The 20003-nt window shown below is 38.4% G+C and overlaps 2 protein-coding genes across 13 annotated transcripts in view; one reads left to right on the top strand and one right to left on the bottom strand.

The window, feature by feature from the left end:
* LOC137108550 (peripheral plasma membrane protein CASK-like) overlaps window positions 1-18567 on the bottom strand; it is a 40201-nt gene extending 21634 nt beyond the window's left edge. For 3 of the 11 annotated variants that reach the window (XM_067493279.1, XM_067493271.1, XM_067493282.1), the window contains exons 1-5: window positions 17335-18559; window positions 9082-9194; window positions 5208-5313; window positions 4360-4437; window positions 4176-4248 (exon numbers count right to left, since the gene is read on the bottom strand). In XM_067493279.1, the coding sequence (XP_067349380.1) occupies window positions 4176-4248; window positions 4360-4437; window positions 5208-5313; window positions 9082-9194; window positions 17335-17399 (435 nt within the window). In that variant the 5' untranslated portion in view covers window positions 17400-18559. Of the gene's footprint in view, window positions 1-4175; window positions 4249-4359; window positions 4438-5207; window positions 5314-9081; window positions 9195-17334 lie in introns of all 11 variants that reach the window. The other 8 variants (XM_067493277.1, XM_067493276.1, XM_067493275.1 and 5 more) reach the window with 6 other exon arrangements.
* Window positions 622-3235, top strand: LOC137108551 (probable G-protein coupled receptor 34). Of its 2 annotated transcripts, XM_067493284.1 has the most exons (3): window positions 622-946; window positions 1073-1173; window positions 1674-3235. In XM_067493284.1, exon 3 carries the CDS (start codon window positions 1715-1717, stop codon window positions 2972-2974), a length of 1260 nt encoding a protein of 419 aa, XP_067349385.1. In that variant the 5' UTR covers window positions 622-946; window positions 1073-1173; window positions 1674-1714; the 3' UTR covers window positions 2975-3235. The 2 variants fall into 2 exon arrangements, with proteins under 2 accessions (XP_067349385.1, XP_067349384.1); XM_067493283.1 differs by lacking the exon at window positions 622-946 and having other exon boundaries at window positions 953-1173.
* Window positions 18568-20003: the final 1436 nt, after the last annotated feature.

The following is a 20003-nucleotide window of genomic DNA, read 5'->3' as shown; positions in this document are numbered from 1 at the left end:
AAATGAACAATGGACATAACTGGAAATTATACAATCATCTAGGGCAAACTAGGGGAAAATAAAAACATCTTCTATTGCTAAAATACAGTATATTCAAACCTTTAAATACCATAATTGTAAACAGCGATTATTTCACTATTTCTTATTCATATCCATTAATTTTGCATTTTAGCATTACACCTTTAAACACACCTCAGGTGTATACCTATACTTGTAGCGCGTTTTTTTTAGTATGTGGGAAAAAAAAACCTAACTTATCTCAACGATACATCAGAAATATCTAGCTTTTTGCATGCAAAACCTCACAGACAAGGTTCAAACAACAAGGTACTGTATCTTCTAAGACAAAACTTAAGCACTAAACACACACACAAAATATCTTTGTGGGGATGAAAACATGCATATTTGGGTAGGGGAAATAAAAAAAAGCAGAAGTATTAACCACATGTACTACAGTGTCACTGATCTGCACTTAAAATATTAACTTCTACTCAAATGTAACATCGCTGTTTAAAAATGTATTTCATTTTGAATGAGACACTAGGTGCCTGAGGAAACACACTTAGGAAAACTAAGCCACAGGTGAAGCTCAGGAACATGGCGAGTGTGCAAGTCTATTTAGTGGTGGGCTTACTTCCTGTCTTCACATTTTCAAATTTGTAAATGGGGAAACCGAGGGTGTAGAGAATGTAGTATGATGCAGTACTATATAAAGAGAAACACAGTGAGAGGAAAAAGAAGAGGGTGACAGAAGAGGGCCTGCAGAGTATACGGTTATTTCTGTGAGACGGAGACAGTAATAAAAAGCTAGTCAGTGAAGAAAGAGAGCTTAAGAACGTCTGCAGAAAGGACTGAAGTGGAAAGCAGAAAACCTTGTACTGAGAAGAAAATGGGGAGGAGCCAACACTATCCGGATTTATGAGTCATTCAGAAACTGAAGAGAAAGGTGAAGATAGCAACAGAACAGTGTTAACGACACGGAAAATTTCTAGCATATTTTACCATGTCCTGTATGTAACCCACGTTTGATTTTACAACTCACATTTCATCAAATGGCTTCTGTCTGACTAAGGAAAAATACAGGCTGGACTACTGTGCTTCCAGAGCTCTCTGCAGATTTTCACACATTTAAACTGCAGCCGTGCTGATTTTCCTATAGAGGAAATTCTGATGGTGAGTGACCTGCTTTAATCCAAAGCTCTGTGTCTAGCAATCACAGTGATTGTGAGTGATGTGAGAGCTTGCTCCACTGCAATTATGTATGTAAGTATTAAATAGGCATGGAACTTTAAACTGGTCATGTCTCATTCATGAGAAAAAAAAAAGTCTACATACTACAAAAAATGTAGTTGTTTAGAGGACATTTTTACACTTTACAGTATATTCCAAAGCTTTCTTCTAGAGCTCCTTTTTTAAGGGGTGCTGTACCTTTTTACCGGCATCGTATTAAATTACTATAATTTCCATTTCACACTAGTATTATGTTTGTGACCTTTCAAGCTACAACCCACATATTACTCACCTGTCTGCATTACTCATAAAATATGTAACTACAGTTTCACAGTGAGGGCACACCATTTATTTCTTGTCTTTGATGATGGCTGTTTAAAATTTGAATTTTCATTGTGTTGTTCAGTGAGAGTGAACTGACATTTGCCTTTTCCTTTTCTCAGAGATTGACTCACAACCCTGAAGTCATCGCTACTGAGACACAATGACCATGTCTTCCTTTGCCTTCTCCGTCCCTTTTACATATACTGCCTCTGCAGCATCTAATTTCTCTCTACCCATCTCTACTTTATCCATACAAGTTTCAATGTCATCTTTCACGTCAGCCACCCCTCTTGCTCCTTCCCCCTCTCTTTTCATGAGCCCAAACCAGACAATATGTTCATTGGATGACACAGCCCTACGTCTGCCACTTGCAATCGTCTACTCTCTCTTCTTTCTCTTCGGGCTCATGGGTAACCTCTTTGCCCTTTGGGTTTTTCTGTTCCTGCATTCAAGCCACAACTCTGTGAGATTGTTCCTCATCAACTGTGCTGTGGCTGATCTGGTCCTCCTGGCATGTCTGCCCTTCAGGGTCTTTTACCATGTAAATGGAAACAAGTGGCCACTTGGATCTGTAGCTTGCAAGCTGGTTGGGAATCTATTTTATATGAACATGTACATCAGTATAACATTACTGGGCCTCATCAGTTTGGACAGATACTTAAGGCTGAAGGGGAAGGGCAGAGCACGAAAAGGCATGAGGATCACCCTGTGTGGGCACAGCTGGCCATGGAGCCGGATGGCATGTGGGGCTTTGTGGGGTCTGTCACTGGTAGCGGTGGTGCCCATGATTGCCACATCAGAGGACAAAGAGGATAATGATCACTGCTTCCAGTACAAGCAGCGCCGCATAGCCAAAGGGAAAGCTTACTTCAACGCATTGCTAGTGGCATTTTTCTGGGTTGTCTTTATCATGCTCATGGTCTCCTATGCAAAGATTGCGTCCCAGTTGTTGAGGGCATCTCGGGACAAACCAGACCTTCCCAATGCACATAGATACGAACGAACTGCCAAGAAGTCTTTTTTTGTCCTCTTTCTATTTACCGTGTGTTTTGGGCCCTACCACGCCTTTCGCCCTTTCTACATCCTCTCCCAGCTGAGTGAAACTACATCTTGTGACTACTTGCAACTGGTGGATCACATTAATGAGGTGATGCTGTTGTTCTCTGCTTTCAATAGCTGTTTGGATCCTGTCATGTACTTTCTCTTATCTGGCTCAGTGCGTAGAACTGCACTCAGTGCACTCGGACTCAGATTTGGTAACCTCTTTTTGAGCGATGCAACATCTGTCAGCTCAACAACTGAGTTCAGACGGCCATCAGTGCCTCTGGCTTTGGCTAACCCTGAACTAAACATCCAAAGGAACAGTATTTGTGAAGTCAACTCCACCCCTTTCAGCACAGGACTGACTGGCCAACAGTGATTATGAATATATACAACTTTCTAATACTGCATAAATGATTACAGTGAAAATATCTGACTTGTCTGATGTAGGTTGGAGAGGTAATTATTGTATCACAAAATAAACCTTTTAAGTATTGTCTTTGAGACGCAGTTCGTGACTACCATGATGGCAGCTTTTACACACTTTATTTTTCTTAGAGAGTGCTACCATGTTTCTGAAAATGCAAATGTGCAGTTATGAGCTGTGTGTATCCGATGAATATTGTTAAAACACATTTTGCCCTGTCTTGCAAAAAACAACAAATGTTATGTCAAAATGATCTTGTCTATTTGGAATAAAACATGCACAGAGAGACTTGCGTACAGACCAAACAATAGCATGCCCCTCTTCACACACACACACACACACACACACACACACACACACACACACACACACACACACACACACACACACACACACACACACGAGAGTGTGGTAGTGCGTAAAGAACAAAGCTGTGGTACATAGAGCCAGGAAGGGGCCAGAGAGTAGATTTGTTTTAAGTCTCACTGCTTAACTTAGCTTTGTGGTTAAGGACAATGTGCACGTTGAACTGTGGTGGGTGATTTGTACAGATCAGAAACCATCCTTGATCTATTACACGTCTATATCGTACAAAACAATGATTCATCTGTCAATTTAACTTGACTTCAAAACTTACTAGTCTTGTTCATCTTGTCTTTTAAGTTAAAACACAAAAATCTGGCGTTCCAGGAGAATTCAAAGAAACACCAGCAATAATGTGCAACTACTTCGAAACACTCGAACCCACGGGTGTTTATCCTTTTGGCTAGTGTGTGGATCAAGGGCCTAGTTCAGAACTGTTCCATCTGGTCTAGCAGTGTTTGTTAATCTTGTTGGAATCACTGGTTGATGGTAATCTGACTCTAAGAACTAACAAATCCAAATCAATGTTTGCCATGCGATGCAACTTATCATGATTTAGGGTTTTCAAATGTTTGCAGAATGAAGAGCTTCTATAGGTGGTACAGACTGAACATGTTGGTTTATAAGCTACTTAATAAGCAGAACTTAATACAAAGAGCAGATTTCAGTATAAGAGGTCTGTGATGTAAAGCATATTTCTGATTTGTTATGAAAAGGATAAACCTCCCCTCTGTTGTCAGTTAAGAAACAGATTAGGTGGTTTCAGTAGTTTGGGACGAGGAGAGCTCACCTTTACATCACGATGAATTACATTGTTGTCATGACAGTATCGAAGTGCCTCCAAAATCTGCCTCATATAATGACTGCATGGACACAAAGCAAAAACAAGGGGTCATTAGGGCTTCCTAAATTATATTTCACTTCAAGCTTTATATTTAAATTATTCTAAACAGTTCCCAGACTGTGTCCCGTACCTGGCCACTGCTTCGCTGTACACAAACCCAGCATCAGCTCTCTTCACAATTTCAAAACACAGATCTGCTCCATCCATACTAAAAGAAAGAGGACAAACAAACATTTAAAGTCTGTAAAACTACATACATGAGGGCTATTTCTTGACCTTCTGTCCAAAGCGTAAACAAAGAGTCACTTTATTTTCATTATAGCACATTACAGGCATTACAGTTCAGAGGCTTTCCAACAAAATAAAATGTGTGCGTTTGTATACATACACACACCTGCCTAGAGTTGACCTTTAATGACATCAGAAGCCTAGTATTGCCATTACATTTTCCCCAATCACTTTGTATGTTTAATACATGTATTCAAAAAAGACATGAAATATCACGATTGTGTTTTATCAGCTTAGAAATATTGCATTTGATGATATTTGTGACTCTGGTGAACCAATGCAGGAAACCAGTACATTGTCATTACAGTGTCATTACCTTTCTTGGAACTGTATCTTAAGACAATCTAAAATAAAGCAAAATTACACAATATCTTTTTAATGTAGGATTCTTATCACTTTATTTATCACACTTATTTCATTTCTATCAGGCCCCAGGAAGTCTGTAACCACAAAAAGGGAGGGTGTGAAATTACCAGCATTAGCCATCTGCCAAATGTAGGTAACGTGATTCTGTGCCTATTCAATTTGTGGTATTTAATTTTAGCAAGTAACCACTCACCACCTATACATTTTATTCATTAGAAATACACTGTGGTATGGGGAAGCAGCTGTGCTAGTGGTTTCCAAAAAAAAAAGTAAGAAAAAAAAAACATACATATTGTATTGTGGCAGTGCACAGCGAAAACTTACAATTCAAAGACCATGTAGAGCATGCCATCAGAGCTGTAGGTCTCAAGCAGTTCCACGATGTGGGGGTGTTTCAGCATGTGGCAGATACTAGCCTCTCGCTTCAGATCTGGCAGACAAAAATTACACAGATGGCACGGTGAAACGCTGTTCATATCCAACAACTCAAGCGTAATTATAGTTCAGTTAAAGTTTGTCAGGTGAAAATTCAAGTTCAATCTGATCTTATAATAATAATAATAATAATAATAAAAATGTAAAATAGTTCTAGTAAATTTCCATGTTTTGATAGCCATTACTGACATGTTTTTTGTTTGAATAATATTAACTGTAACCCAACTTTTTAAAATTATAGTCAACATGTGGCAACCGTTATATTTAAATTAACCTACTGTATGCTGAGATATAAAATAACCACTGTTTATCTGTTGCTTGCTGCACTTTGTCATATCAGTAGTTCTGTTATTTTAATCAAAATCGTTTTGAAAGTACATCAAATACATCAGTGTATCTACAAATATTACACATGTTTGGTCTCAGTTTCCTTCTCACCCACATTATGCTGATGTGGGTTCTTTAATAAGATGTCATTTATGTCATTTTCCAAAAGCTTTATTTTTACACACAAAATATTTGCATTGTCTCATTTCCCCCGAACATAATACAGAAAAAATGTTTTCTAAAGCTCAAAGGGTTTCATAAGGGTTGTCATGGCCTGTATTAATATTACTGTTACCAACTGAACAACTATACCTCTAAAGAAAATATAGTCTTTGCAGAACTCAATTTGAAGGGATTGAACTCCAGCTTTGTTTGAAATGTGTCAGTGAAAATTACTTAGCATTTTTATTTTTATTGTGAAGTGGAAAGCTGTACTAGAGTACTCCAGACAAAACATCATACAGAGACATCTGCTCTGGAGAAATGCTCATTTGTGGTGGTTGGAGTTTTGTTTATCCCTGGGTGGCAAATTAGGGAGACAAAAAGAAAAGAGCAACAGCACGCATCCTCTTCCTCTCACGCCTCAGCAACTTGCCACAGCTCAACTGCACCACTTGGGGGCGCTATATAGCAGTTCATATTTAGGGAGAGGGAGCTCATTCTAAATAGCTACTGAGTGAGGATTGTTGGGCTGACACTAAAGCAAGCTGACAAACTGGCACCTAACAAAAAGACAACTAGCAACACATGCAGCGCCACCAGAACACCGATTTAATTGCACATTTAAAATGTGGCCCACACCAGATCTTACAGCAAACACAATTCCAAAGTGTAATGTTTTACATTTTGGAATGCTTTTCACTGCCTTATCAAAGAAAATAATATTAAATGGAAAATACTCCGGAGGAGTTTGGACTAGGTTCCTTTTAATCCACAATATTGATGGTATTAAACATGACAAGTGCTAAAACAGTTAGACTGCCGATGGAGACTGACAGACATAATATGCTTTTGTTTCGCTTCTCCCTCCTTTGAAACCTCATTTACACAATCCACTACCCTACTGCAAGTCTACTGATCTTTGTGTTTGTATTCATTGTGTCGTGATAGACCAGTATCATTATGCAACACAGAGAAATGACACTGTGTCCCCACTACAGAGCCCCCATTCTGATGTTGCCTTGCTTTCATTATTCCTGTCTTCTTTACTCTCCCCACCCCATCTCATCAAGTATCTATTCTTGAATTTAACAATGCTGCCCAGTGTCTGCACGGCAATGAGGATACCACTCAGATGGAGGGAGGGAGCCAGAGAGGCCTGGAACAGTCTGAATGAAACCAAGCCCATTCACAAGGCCAATTATACATTGATTCTTATTCTAGGCTAGATCAGGCCATGTGATGCACCGTTAAATATTTTCACTCTGAAGCTTGATAGATGATAATATGGGCAAGACTGTCTAGCCATTTGATCTCATGACCACTGTAAAGTAAACTTGAAGAAAGAAATGCTAATATAGCCATGAGTCTGATGCTTGGTCATGAAGAGGAGGTAATTTATGAGGGGTACTGATAAATTTTATTTCAGATGTGTTCATTACCTAAACTCACAATACACAAGAAACTAATAACACTGCAAATTGCATTGAGTTTGGGAGTACTGACCACTCTCAACATTCATCTTTATTAAATTGAACAAATGCAGAAATGTACTCATTTTGATATTACTCAGTACTCCCAAACTCAATTATTACACAATTAATCTTGTTTATCCAACTCTCTCACTCAAATTTATGCATGTGTAACAACACATTTTTGTTACCCAGCAGTTCGGTCTCATTTTCCTTCTCACCCACATTATGCTGATGCAGATTCTTTTTTATTAGGCTGAAGTATGTGGTCCCAGGTAACCAATCAACTGCTCCACCTTTTCACTATGAGTGGCTACATGCTTAATTCTTCTCTTTTTAAAGTATTAGATATGCAAGGTATGGATTTCTAAGCTTGCGTGCAATCTTCCCAGTGATTCACTGTTGACGGTTCACGGTTTTATATAGATGCATCGATATTCATTTAATAATCAAGACCTTTTACTAATCTAATACAAACTGTATTTTTTTTAAAAAAACATAATATGCTTTGAGATAAGAATAATGTTACCATGACTGTTTTCACTGTGTACAATAATTATAGGGAAATGTTCACAATTCACAACCATCTCAACTGTGATAACAACTAACAATCCAAATGATATTAAGCAAAAATGTCAGAATACACTTAGTTTTTCCAGCCTTTCAAATAACATAGATTTGCCATCATTTCCTTTTTTTTAGGACATAAGGACTTCTAATGGGCATTTTATAGCCTAAATTATTACTTCATTAATCCAAAAATCGATAATGATAATAATAATAATAATAATAATAATAATACCTGCAGCTGATATATAAGATTGTATGGGTAGAGATAGCAGAGATAAGGGTGTGATAACTGCTTGAGATCCTCTGGCGGGGCCATAATTTCATTATTTATGTTCATGATTCATTATTTTACTGTACAGTGTAGTAGAACTGCCTCAGGATTCCAACTATTCCTAATTTTCATTTCAGTAAAAATAAAAATCTCAAATTTGGTAGATATTCTATTTATATGTATTACAATTAAGATATTTTGGTATTTTCAGGTAATTACAATCTCTCTCAGAATTATGATAACATGCTATCATCCAAAATTAAGTATTTAGGAAACACATTTAGAATGGGAAGCACTGGTTTAAACCTTCACATTGACTCTCTCTCTTAGGGTCATTTCCTTGTCTTGCTGTTATTGGCTGTCGCACTAATCTCTGACCGAGACCTCACAGATGGCACATAGCAAATGCCAACATTACCACCAACACATAAAGCACCTATGATCTTTGCCTCTATATTTTTCTCTTTTATAGATACAGAAAACTCAGCATGAAAAAGCAGGACATCACAGCAGGAGACACAGCATGCATCAATATCTGATGCACATTAATCATTACAATATAACCAATAAACAAACAAAGATCAAAGATCCACAGACAAACACATGCAGTTTAAACATAAATATGTATGTATATGATGTGGCATGTATGGCATTATGCCTTATTTACCATTGTGTCAGAATGACATTTTATACTCTGTGTCTGCTTCTCTATTTGATATCTAACTCAACAGTATTTCTTTCAAAAAAGAAAACCAGGTGGGTGTGGTTTGCATTGCAGCACAGCAAACTGTTTCCCAGTCAGGTAAGCCTTTAAAACATGTAAATATGTCTGTTTTAAATGTGTAAATCTCGGTGGCAGACCGCATTCCTGACAAGTAACCTGACTTGTCCTGATTCCATAAACCCCATCCATCTGTTGCTCCAAGTGCAAGGATTTACCTACAGACCAAATCAGGTTCCTCACCTTCTGTGCTGAGACCAGGGCTGGAAGTGAAACTGGCCACATCAACAATCTTTACAGCAAACTGCTGGCCTGTGTCCCTGTTGATGCAGCGCCTCACCACACTGAAGGGACCCCTGCGAGAGAGAGAGAGAGCGAGAGAGAGCGAGAGAGCGAGAGAGAGAGCGAGAGCGAGAGAGAGAGAGCGAGAGAGATGGTTATAGTAATCTATATTAAAAAACAAAAAAACTCTAATTCAAATACAGCAATAATTTAGTTAGCACCAACAAAAAACAAAAAAAAAAAAACAACAAATAAAAAACACACAACAACAACAAGACATATACACATTATCACATGCACACAGCCTCACACACCAATGGAGTACAATGGGCAGACCCAATCTATATTGGGTGGTTAGCTATGCATCTACACATGATGCTGGCGCCAGTCAGCATTATGTAGCTGTGGTGTGTGGCAAAGCTGTAGAAGCTAAAAAATTTGAAACTTAAGTTAGGGAGATCTCCTCTTAAAAGGTTTATTTTTTAGGAGATGGAAGATTTTGTAAGGTTGTGTTATCTTATTGGTACATTAGGCTTATTGACTTATTACTACCTACATTAGGACTGACATGGAAGCTATAAGGCATGTTTTACTATTCTGTCTAGTCAAGATTTTGGACTTAACAGTGAATGGAAAATTTCTTGGGTTAACCCAAACCCTTTGGGTGGCAGGTGGAATATATAAAATAGAATTTGAGTTGTCTTTTTAAGAAAAGTTGAAAATGTTCAGCTACAATTTTTAAACCTACACATCTTTTTTGTTATAAAAACAAGCCCCCCCAAAAAAAATGACACAGAGAGCCAAGGCATTACACACGTGTGCGCACACACACACACACACACACACACACACGGGACATTAACAGGTGCTAGGTTAACTAAATTACACCAAACTAAACTTGCCTGATAAACCAACAGTAAAAGGTTACCAATTTTAGTGTCTGTCCATGTTGTAAGTATAGTAGCTGCAGCTGATTTGCTCTCATTTGACTCTTGCATCTGTTAATGTGATTAATACAAAGCCCATACAAACAAATGCAGGCACCCCATGACCATCCTGGTCTCAAAGAACTGTAAAATACAACACCTCCACAGGACATCTGCTTTTGATCTGACAACCCCCACTGGCCGTTGCGCCATTGGGTTGATGGGATGCAGCAGCTGTGTTTCCCAGTAAAGGGCCTAAGAGGTGTGGGATGCCTGTTCACACCCCCATTTCAACCAAACAATTGTTTCAGATGTGTCTGACCAAGTGGAGGTCCAGTGGAATTTAGGAATAGTTTGGATTTTCCAACCTGGTTTTGAGAGACATTAAAGTGTATTTATGCTACTTAGTAAAACACACACTTGGTAGTAGAAACTTTTCCTCCTTTCCAAAGTTTCCGTGAATGGTTTTAACTGCAATGCAACTATGCTATAAGGCCCACGCTGTACAGTTCTCAGTTCATGGAATAAAATGCACTTCAAATGAGACATGAAATTTAAAAAAAATTAATTTCAAAGAAAAATTTAAAAAGAAATTCCCCTTGATGATCAGCTGGTGTGACAAGTTGTGAATGGAGTAAACTTTAAAGCAAAGTTGTACTTTTAACTGCTGGAATATATGGAGAGTTTAAGCTAATGGACACATAATTTGTTAAAACCTGCTCCCAGACCATGTTGTAGGTGTGTGATTCACTCCAGCGGTTTTACTTATTTTTTTGGTCATCATCCAAAATATCATGGCTCCTTCTTGCCAACATGCATAATGTTTATATTTAATCAATGTCTTGGAAGAAACAAGCAGCATGGGTGAAAGTTTCCTCCAAGAGACCCTAAAACTCGCAGATCATGGATAATAGTGATCAAAATTTACATAAATGCAATGTTTCCAGACTGTTACATTTATCTAAAGATTATTTCTCAGAGCACAAATGATTTTGAGAAAAAGTATGAATGCTGGAATCTTACTGACTAAAAACAGCCAACAAGGGGTAACTGGGGAGAAATAATGTATATGGTTTCTGTTGATTTTCCTTTTATCTTTCCTTTATACTGCAGTTTTCATTCATGTACACATTAGATGCATATGTAATATATTGTATGTTGAAACCCTGATAAATTCAAAGTTTAATACAAATATTAGCTTAAAATGTTTTTGATTCATTGTTTTGATTGTAAACAATTTCCCTTGTTTCCAATGTAGTTGCAATCCAGGAGGAAACATTCGTGGACACTGTGGAAAGCAGGAAAAGAAACAATCAACAGCTCGCTCCTTATCCATAAGTTTCTATTAAGACAAATTTGAAAACTCACTAACTATTCCTTTAAATAGGAGCCTGCTAGTCCATGGATACAATTGAAGAGGATAAAACCATCTTGGCAATGATCTAATATGTGTCAAAAAAAAAAAAAAACAGTTATTAAGCAAAGGGTTGGGTGAACCTGCCAGATTTTAGACACCAAACCTATGTGTAATCATTCCTGTCAATTCAAGGGGGCTGCATGGAGAATCAATTCACAAATGGGACTGTATCTACAAAAGCTGTGTGCTGCAATTACAAGACACTTGGGGGTGCCTTTTTATTTAATACATTTTAATGCAAATTACCTCATAAAAAGTTAAATGGACATTTAGCCATGTACAGTAGCTATTGTAGAAGTATTAAAAGAGAGCAAGTAAGTCAGAGGGGGGAACTGTGTGTGTGTGTGTGTGTGTGTGTGTGTGTGTGTGTGTGTGTGTGTGTGTGTGTGTGTGTGTGTGTGTGTGTGTGTGGCGGGGTGGAGGGGGGTTAAGCATGAAGAAGCAGAGGCCGTATGCTATACTGACATCACCGCAGCTGTGCTGAGTGGGCTCATACAAAACACCCACACATGGCTCACATCCGACAGCAGCAGTCATCAAACATTAGCCTGAAGTGGCAATCTTTACAGCCTGCTCCTTGGCTCATTTCAACTCTGCTGTTCCATCTAAATCAAACTCTGACTGAAGACTGTATGTACATTTTTGACATCCATTCAGGCCATGTGCCAAATTTCCTCTCAGTTGTATTTATTCCTCCCAAACAGGGAAAGGACACATCTGTACCTGCAGACACAACATTACCAGTGCTACTCTACTGAGAGAAACCATCTTTGCTTAAAGCATCATCTTGGTCTTAAACTGTGGCCAGCAGCTGGCTTTATTCCCCCAGTCAATTTGCCCGAAAAAAAGTTAAGAAAAGCTGTTTGTGCAGAAGGGCTTTATTGCCTAGTCAGGAAAATGACACCTTACCTGGTTACCAGGCACAATATAATTAATAGCATACAGTGATAAGTTCACCGCAGTATTTGTCTATATCATAATTTTGATTTTTAAGGAAAAACCCATGGCAAAACTACTATTCTTTTAGATTTTAGCTTTAAAAATTGGTACGTGATAGTGATGTCTACAAAGACCCTGTGATTTCAGCAAACTAATGTCATAAAACGCCTTATGCCCTACTGTCCCAACTGGGCTCAAGGGCAAAGCTGTTAATTTAACAAGTTCAACAAAGTTCAGTGCTGTTAAAGCACAGTCTGAAAGCCCCAGCAACAACAATCCAGAGTGCTTCCATATGTTAATTAGGGATAACAACCCTTTGAATATTAGTGGGGAAATTAGCATTTACGTTCTGAAATCAAGTTTAGAGTAGTGAAACTCTCAGGAGTTTCCAAAGCTATGGCAGAAAATAATTTCTTCTACATAAGCCCAAAAAGGATGCAGATTTGTTTTAACCATTTGGCCTAGAGTCTGCCCTCAACAAATTCAGATACCTACACTATTTATGACTATGGATGTGTTGTGTGTAAGGAGCATAGAGAGGAAGATTTAAACATTAAGAATTTTTGTAAAAATCAATTCCGCATGTAACAGTGACACAACATGGCACAGATGTAACATTAGACATATTACACTGTTCAAAGCAAACAACCAAAAAAAGACTGCAATATCGCTTTTATTGATGCAAAAATTGTTCTCCCTTCCACAAAACAGATGGGAAGATGACACATTCATTAATGTGATACTTTATTAATGCCAGCAGGAAGTCAGTGTCATGCTTCAGGACACTTCAGCTAAAGGATGTTCGCCATGTTTGTGGCTTGATCTTTGGGATTTATATCTGAACAGTCTCTTCAATCTGATTTGCATATGTGACGGAACATAATACTAAATAGACATGTTCATTTGTGATCTAACATACAACAAATATGGCCTCCTGAATCGCTACTGAGATTAATGAACACCTCTCAGTTTTAACAAAGTTTTCACAGAAGTTTCGAAAAGACTGAGTTGTATAGGTGTATATTATGGGTAGGTACATCAAAGCACAGATATCAGCAAATGCCAACCCTCCTCCAGTTACAGCTTCTGTAATGTGATGATTTGTAGCTCATCTCTCCATTGTATAAGTGCTTAACCGTTTCTTTTGATCTGGCAATTTACGCTGGTTTCTTTTGTTTATTAAATTATGCATTATACACACAGCCATACCAACCTGGGTGGCAAATTTTTTTTTCCTTAATATCTGTGCAATATTTATTTTGCTATTTAAACCACTTCCTAGAAACACATGATAAGCAACAACAATATTTTTTAATTGCTTAACATTGAAGACAAGACAAAACAATTGCTACTGGTTGTTACACAAAATGCTTTGCTGCTGAAAGGCAAAATCACAAAATACAAGGTTTTGTATGCTCAAGGTTGCATCTGTTTAGGGAGAAACTATCATTAGACCTACAAATTAAAACTACAAAACAACAATGAAAATTCAAGATTTAAATGTCGTCCAAGCAATTTACTTATCCGACCCAGAATAAGCCAGAGGCCTGATCACATCATTGGTTTAAAGACTAAGTCGTACATCCCAGTATCCTTGGCTTTAATGAGCACCCCAGGGCTGAAATAAAGTAATTGTGACTCTAGTACTGCTTCTCAACATCATAAGTCCCATTCAAAAAGAATCATTACAATCAGAATTGTATTAAATTACTTCAGCACTTTGCACTAGAGCTCAATTTAAGCATCAGGCCTGTGGTTATTATATTATCTTCTTATTATCATTATCAGATATTTACTAAGCAAACTACTAACAATGAGCAGACAATGATCAGCATCTGCACAGCCTCCACCTGTTAAGTGCCATGTGTCATACTGCATTGGAGTTTATGCAGTCAGAAGTTGAGCCAACACCTGGCTTGTTTGATCATCCTCTGAAACAAGGTTTGCGTGACCATAATTACATGCGCGGGCTGTATAATCAGATATAGTAGATGTGTCCCTTTACTGCAACAGTATACAGACATAATGATGAATCAGGGCTTTGGAATCCTAAAAGTTCAAATATCTCTGACTTACTGTGCTTTGGTTCTTAGTTTTGAAGCTTTACAGAGCTCTCGGTGCAGACAGAAATGCACAAGCACATCTTTCTATTTAAATTAATAAGAAGAAGTAGTCAGTTCTAAAAGAAGAGGGTCCTAGTTGACAAGGAACCTATGCTGGTAAATTTGTTGTGTGCATTTATATAGTGCTTAAAACACTATCTAAATAAGACATGTGCTATCAAAGAGACCAGTTACATCTTGTACATCTTGAAAGAGATGCATCACACCATAAAGAAAATAAAACCAGAGGGAAAGCATCATAACTTCATATAAAAACTCCATTCTATAGATACATATAAACTGTAAACTAGTACCAATCACTGTGAGAATGCCTTTCTTTACAGTTTATGCAAGATGATTACTGAACAATCATGGCCAACCGAATGCTCCAAATCCCTTCCAGCCAGCTCCTCTCCGACACGAGCCGATCAGGGACAATAATAGAGGAATCCTCTGAACAACAATAGAAGTCTGAAGATGGGAGGGGCTGGATTTTAGAGTTTAAATAGAAGTTTGAAAGGAGCTGAAGTCAAAGGTCATCAAGAGACACACAAGTATACAACAGCACCAAGATTATCCAATAATGTGAAACAAATGATCCATAAAACTCTTATTTTGCAGGAGGAAAAAGACAAAGTTAAGTTATTAATACAAACTTAGTTTATTTCACCTAAGCTGAATAATACTATTTTCTTCAATGAATGTGCCAAGAACAGAGTGTAAGAGTCATATTTGTTGGACAGCAAACTCCCAGATTCAGTCAGTCAGTTTAAATATTAATAAATACTTTCTGGATTTCAGTTTTACTGTATGGGTTATACTGAAAACCAAAGGAGTTCAAGAACTGTCAAATCATTAAGCCAAAAAAAAAAAATGGACAAATTCTAACACTGCTTTTAATAAATTTGGCATATAAATAACTCTGGCTGTCCCCTTACGTGAGAAAATTGCCTAGTCTGTATTACAAAACCTACTTAAGTTAAAATGTAAGAAAACAAGAACCAGAAATGACAACATGGAATAGCCTTTTATGATGGTTTCTATTAACTATGAAGCAATACCATTCAAATTTTTAATTAGTGTCTCAAATTTCTACTCTTTACCCTGTTGTCCACTACCTACAGTAGTGCTGACCAAAAAAAAAAAGGATAAATTTAAAAACAATGACCCCTCATCCCTTTGTGTGACTCCAGAGTAATTTGAAATATCCAATGAAATGTGCAAACTGGCAGCAACATAATTCAACAATATGCAATTTTGCCAACCAAAGTGAATTATAACTTATATAAAATAAGTATACGATGCTCAGCTGTATTCAAATCTGATGGGGCATACTGCTACAAGAGACAGAGGCAGCAAATTGCTGCTGCTGTTATTCTTTCTATAGGGTGCTGTGTCTCCTGTTTGGTGTCCCAGCAAGTTGTTGCCCAAGTATAAAATAAAATCATACTAGAAAAATGTAATACACTGAAATCAATATGAAAATTTGAGCTAACCACCACTCCAGATATACAGTGCATAGCTGCGTGCAACTCGCTGTTTGGTCATGCGATGTAACATCACTTCCATACACCCAAGCCTTAGAAACTACACTAACTTCTACCATTTAGAAACGGCACAGGATTCAACACACTCAATCCATCAACTGCAGTTTCACAAAGAGTTTTCTGGAAATTTATATGACATATATATGGCAGGGTATTGTTCACTTGTGCAAAACTGCTCATGACACTGAATAAGTATTTATACTGTACTATTTATACTGTCTGTGTGTTTATCCCTGCAAGTAGTACCAAATGGCTGGGGGCATCCTACGTTTTGAAGGTAACGTGAAAGTAATCATCACTACGAATGTGGCACCTACATACAGGCTGTACAGATTTTTGTCATGCAATGAACTACAGAAAAGACATAATAAAAGCAGTTTACATCTATTGCAAAAATTTGCTCAGCTCACAGCTAAGATGGTATAATTCTCATAAAACTTTAGGCATGACAGCGAAGCAAGTAAAATGGGAAAACACTTTGCTTCATTTATTAGTTAAAAGGACAGATTCAAGAAAATATCTCTACTTTGCAGTATTAACTCTATTTGATCTGTATTGTCAAATAACTGCCCCAACTCATGCCAGTGGCTCCTTGTATCGGATACTCAATCTACAACATAGTGGTCCTGGGCCAAACCATCAATTAGTAACAAGCAACAGGAAGCTTCAGGATAAAGAAATGGCCTGAGGGTCTGCAGAGTGTGCCTCTCCTCCCCTCTTCCATGAAAACAAAACCACTCCACAACCACAGCATTACTAAAATAGGGCGCTCACTTCTTTAGTGTTTGAACAATCAGCCTCGAAATGGATGCAGGTGTGACTAATAGCAAACCGAAGGATAAGGAAAATCCCGTCTGCAGACCATATTTGATGTGCAGCCTGCCAGCTAAAACCGAGAATGTATTTAGTTAGAAACTGAGGGCAGTTTACATATATACCCGACACTGTCAACATGCAATCAAGAGCCTATCTGACACACGTTCCATCAGTCTGGCTATTTAACTTTCCTGCAAGGAGATCATAATGCTGTGACTCTTAATATATACTAAGAAAAAGTGTGCTCGTTGTTAAACCCGATGTGCAATTGTTCTGCACTTGCAAGAGCCACCTCATCACCCACTCAATGAACTTTCCCCCTTGAAATACCTGCGGGCCTAAACATAACAGCATCCAGACAAATTAAGCATGGCCCTCGCAGCAGTGTTTGGAAGAAAAATGTTAAGTTAGCAAATTGCAACCCAAAAAGAGTCATAACAGAAGGTAGTATGAATGAGAGTACTTACTTTCCAATCACCTCGCACAGCTCATAGACATCCTCAAACAGCACGTCGTCGTCCGCCATGGTCATTCAGGTGATGTTAAACAGGATGCTCTCCACACGATATCCCACCCACACGGGTTTTGCAGGAATCAATAATAACGGTTTTTTTTTCTTGCTGACAAGGGGTTACTGTTGTGCCAGACTGCACACTCCTGGCAATTTAACCCCCCCAAATTTCAGCGACAGGTAAACCGTGTCCCTTATAACAGTGCAGGTTAGCCGGCTAGCCACGGTAGCTGGCGTCCAAGGCTGTCACTCCGCGGCCCCACCTTCTCTTCAGCTACTCTCCTTGTAGGCTTGCTAGCCAGCGAGCTAGCTAAATAGTAACCACAGACTAGACCCCAGGGCGTGGATATTTCCTCGCTCGCTTGCAGAAAAGCACCGTTCTTTGCATGCCTCGGGTTTGTATCTTACTGTTGGATTCTGCCAAGTACTAGACTCCTTCAGCAGCATCCACGGACACTTTCCGCACCGACCAAGATGCTCTTTTCGATGTAGGCTAACAGGTCTCTTGAAAATGGTTAGCTAGCTGGATTAATATGAGCTAGCTGTTGGTGGAATAACCGGTTGACTCGCGCCGTTATTGCGCTTTGCACACCTACTGTATCAGAAATGGCTTATTCCACCGAAAACGTAATGTGGATGCGCTGCAATATGCTTGAGCTTCCTCCGCCCAAATGAAACACCTTCATGTCGACTACTGCTCTGTTTCATACACCGTCTATGCTTGTGAATATTGAAATTAAATCATATTCCAACACAGCCGAGCCCTCGTCCACCGTTGCTCCAGTTCCTACGTTGGCTCAGATTCTGGCTGGCTTTGACTGGCTGCTCCTCCGACTTCCAGAAATGCCAGACTCCTCCCTCTATCTATTCCAAGAAACTGCCCCAACCAGAGCCGAAATGGCCCGGGAGAGTGGACCCAGATTCGTGTTTTTAGCGTCGCTCGAGCCAATATGGCCGTCGTTGGGGGTCCGATTTAGGCGCAGTTTCCTAATCTCTTCCAACGGTTGCATCCCTCCTATCCCGCGCAAGCGTCGACCATCCAAAGCCCATCACCTTACGTCAGCCTTTTTCTTTCTTATCGGCACCCTTTTAACATGCAGCTTTTTCCTCTTGGACTTATTCCTTTTGAAATTTCTAACGCTTGTCCAGCATATTAACTATATGATCATTCAATCATGAAAATACGCTCATATTCCCGTCACGGAAAAGACAGTAAACGTTACCATTTCTAGTGATTCCCAAATTCCCCGTGGGGAGGGTCCTACACAAAATGAGGAACAGCTTTGTGTCTACATTATTGCATTTATTTGAAAATGGAAGAAAAGTGACACATCCTGGGTTCTGTGATTTTGTGTTTAACACGTATCCAACCCTTTGTCTTATGAGTTTAATAAGGCTTTTAGCAAAAAAGAATGACAGATATGATGTCAAATGATGTTAAGATTTAGTCCAAATAGTTTTATGACATCTTTCTGCTGAGTTCATCTGCTGAAGGTGGCAGGTGCAGAGGTGCAAGTTGCAATTTCCTCAGGTGGGAGAAGATAAGCACTATGATGTGTTGGTGATGCCCCCTAGAGCTGAAGATAGTAATGCTAATAGCTCGCTTTGCTCTATTTTGATTATCCTCTGATAACCGCGACAAGAGGAAAAACTGAAAGAAAGAAAGTTGTGTTTAAGTTTGTTTTTGGCGCAAACCTGAAAATAACTAATAACATATTATTGATCATTTTCCCTTTATAACACAACAATGGTCTTACTTGATAAATATTACTTTTTTTGTTACAAATAATGTTATAAATCTGCAAGCAGTACTCTACAATCACCAACCAATACCATTATTTTTTAATATAATTCAATAAACTGTGGCCATAACTTTGCTTGTTTATTTCGGTAATTAAACTTATCCACTGCCTGCTGGCATACATCCAACATTAATGTTAACTTGAATTTTTATAATTACACCAATATGTATCAACTATCAATTAAATCTTACCTTCAAATTAAATCATTTCAAATCGTATTCAATATCACTATTTCAATTTCTTACAGTAATTCTGAACATTGAGGAGAACTTAGCTAGGCATTCTCCAGCACCCAAAGACAAAAAGGAACTTACAATAATGTTGATGTGCAAGTAAACATTTAAAGAAAAAAAGCGATTCCTACAGAAAAAAAAAGCGAATACAGAATCTGAACTCCTACATGCAGATGATGATACAGAGACATGTTAAGCCACTAGAGTATGCTGTTGTCTTGTTTCACGTTCCGCAGTTTCCATGGCACTGCATCCCTTCTGCTCACACATCATCTACGAGCTTCTCCAATTGGTTAAAGCCTACCGTCAGCCTCAGATAATGTGATTGGCTGCTGATGTGGTCATCATACTGTATGCATGGCAGTGTATGTCCTATTGAAAAGCCCTCCCTTCAGTATATAGATACTTGCAAAGCATACAAATGCTAACAAACAAATGCACACAGGCTCGCACAAATATGAGGTAAGGGCAAATGAAATATGAGAAGTAATGGGTATAAAGAAAAATTGTTAAGAATAGAAAATGAAAAAAGAGGACTTAAGTGAGGAGACACCATACATAATGAGAAAAAAAGAAAAGCGCCCAGTTTC

Source organism: Channa argus, chromosome 23, assembly GCF_033026475.1.
Source record: "Channa argus isolate prfri chromosome 23, Channa argus male v1.0, whole genome shotgun sequence".
Lineage (NCBI taxonomy): Eukaryota > Metazoa > Chordata > Actinopteri > Anabantiformes > Channidae > Channa > Channa argus.
The sequence above is the reverse complement of the archived record's forward strand: the minus strand, read 5'-3'. Positions and strand labels throughout refer to the sequence as shown.

What these genes read in the sequence shown, in the direction of transcription:
- LOC137108551 (XM_067493284.1), top strand. Translation starts at nt 1,715, where the DNA reads ATGACCATGTCTTCCTTTGCCTTCTCCGTCCCTTTTACATATACTGCC.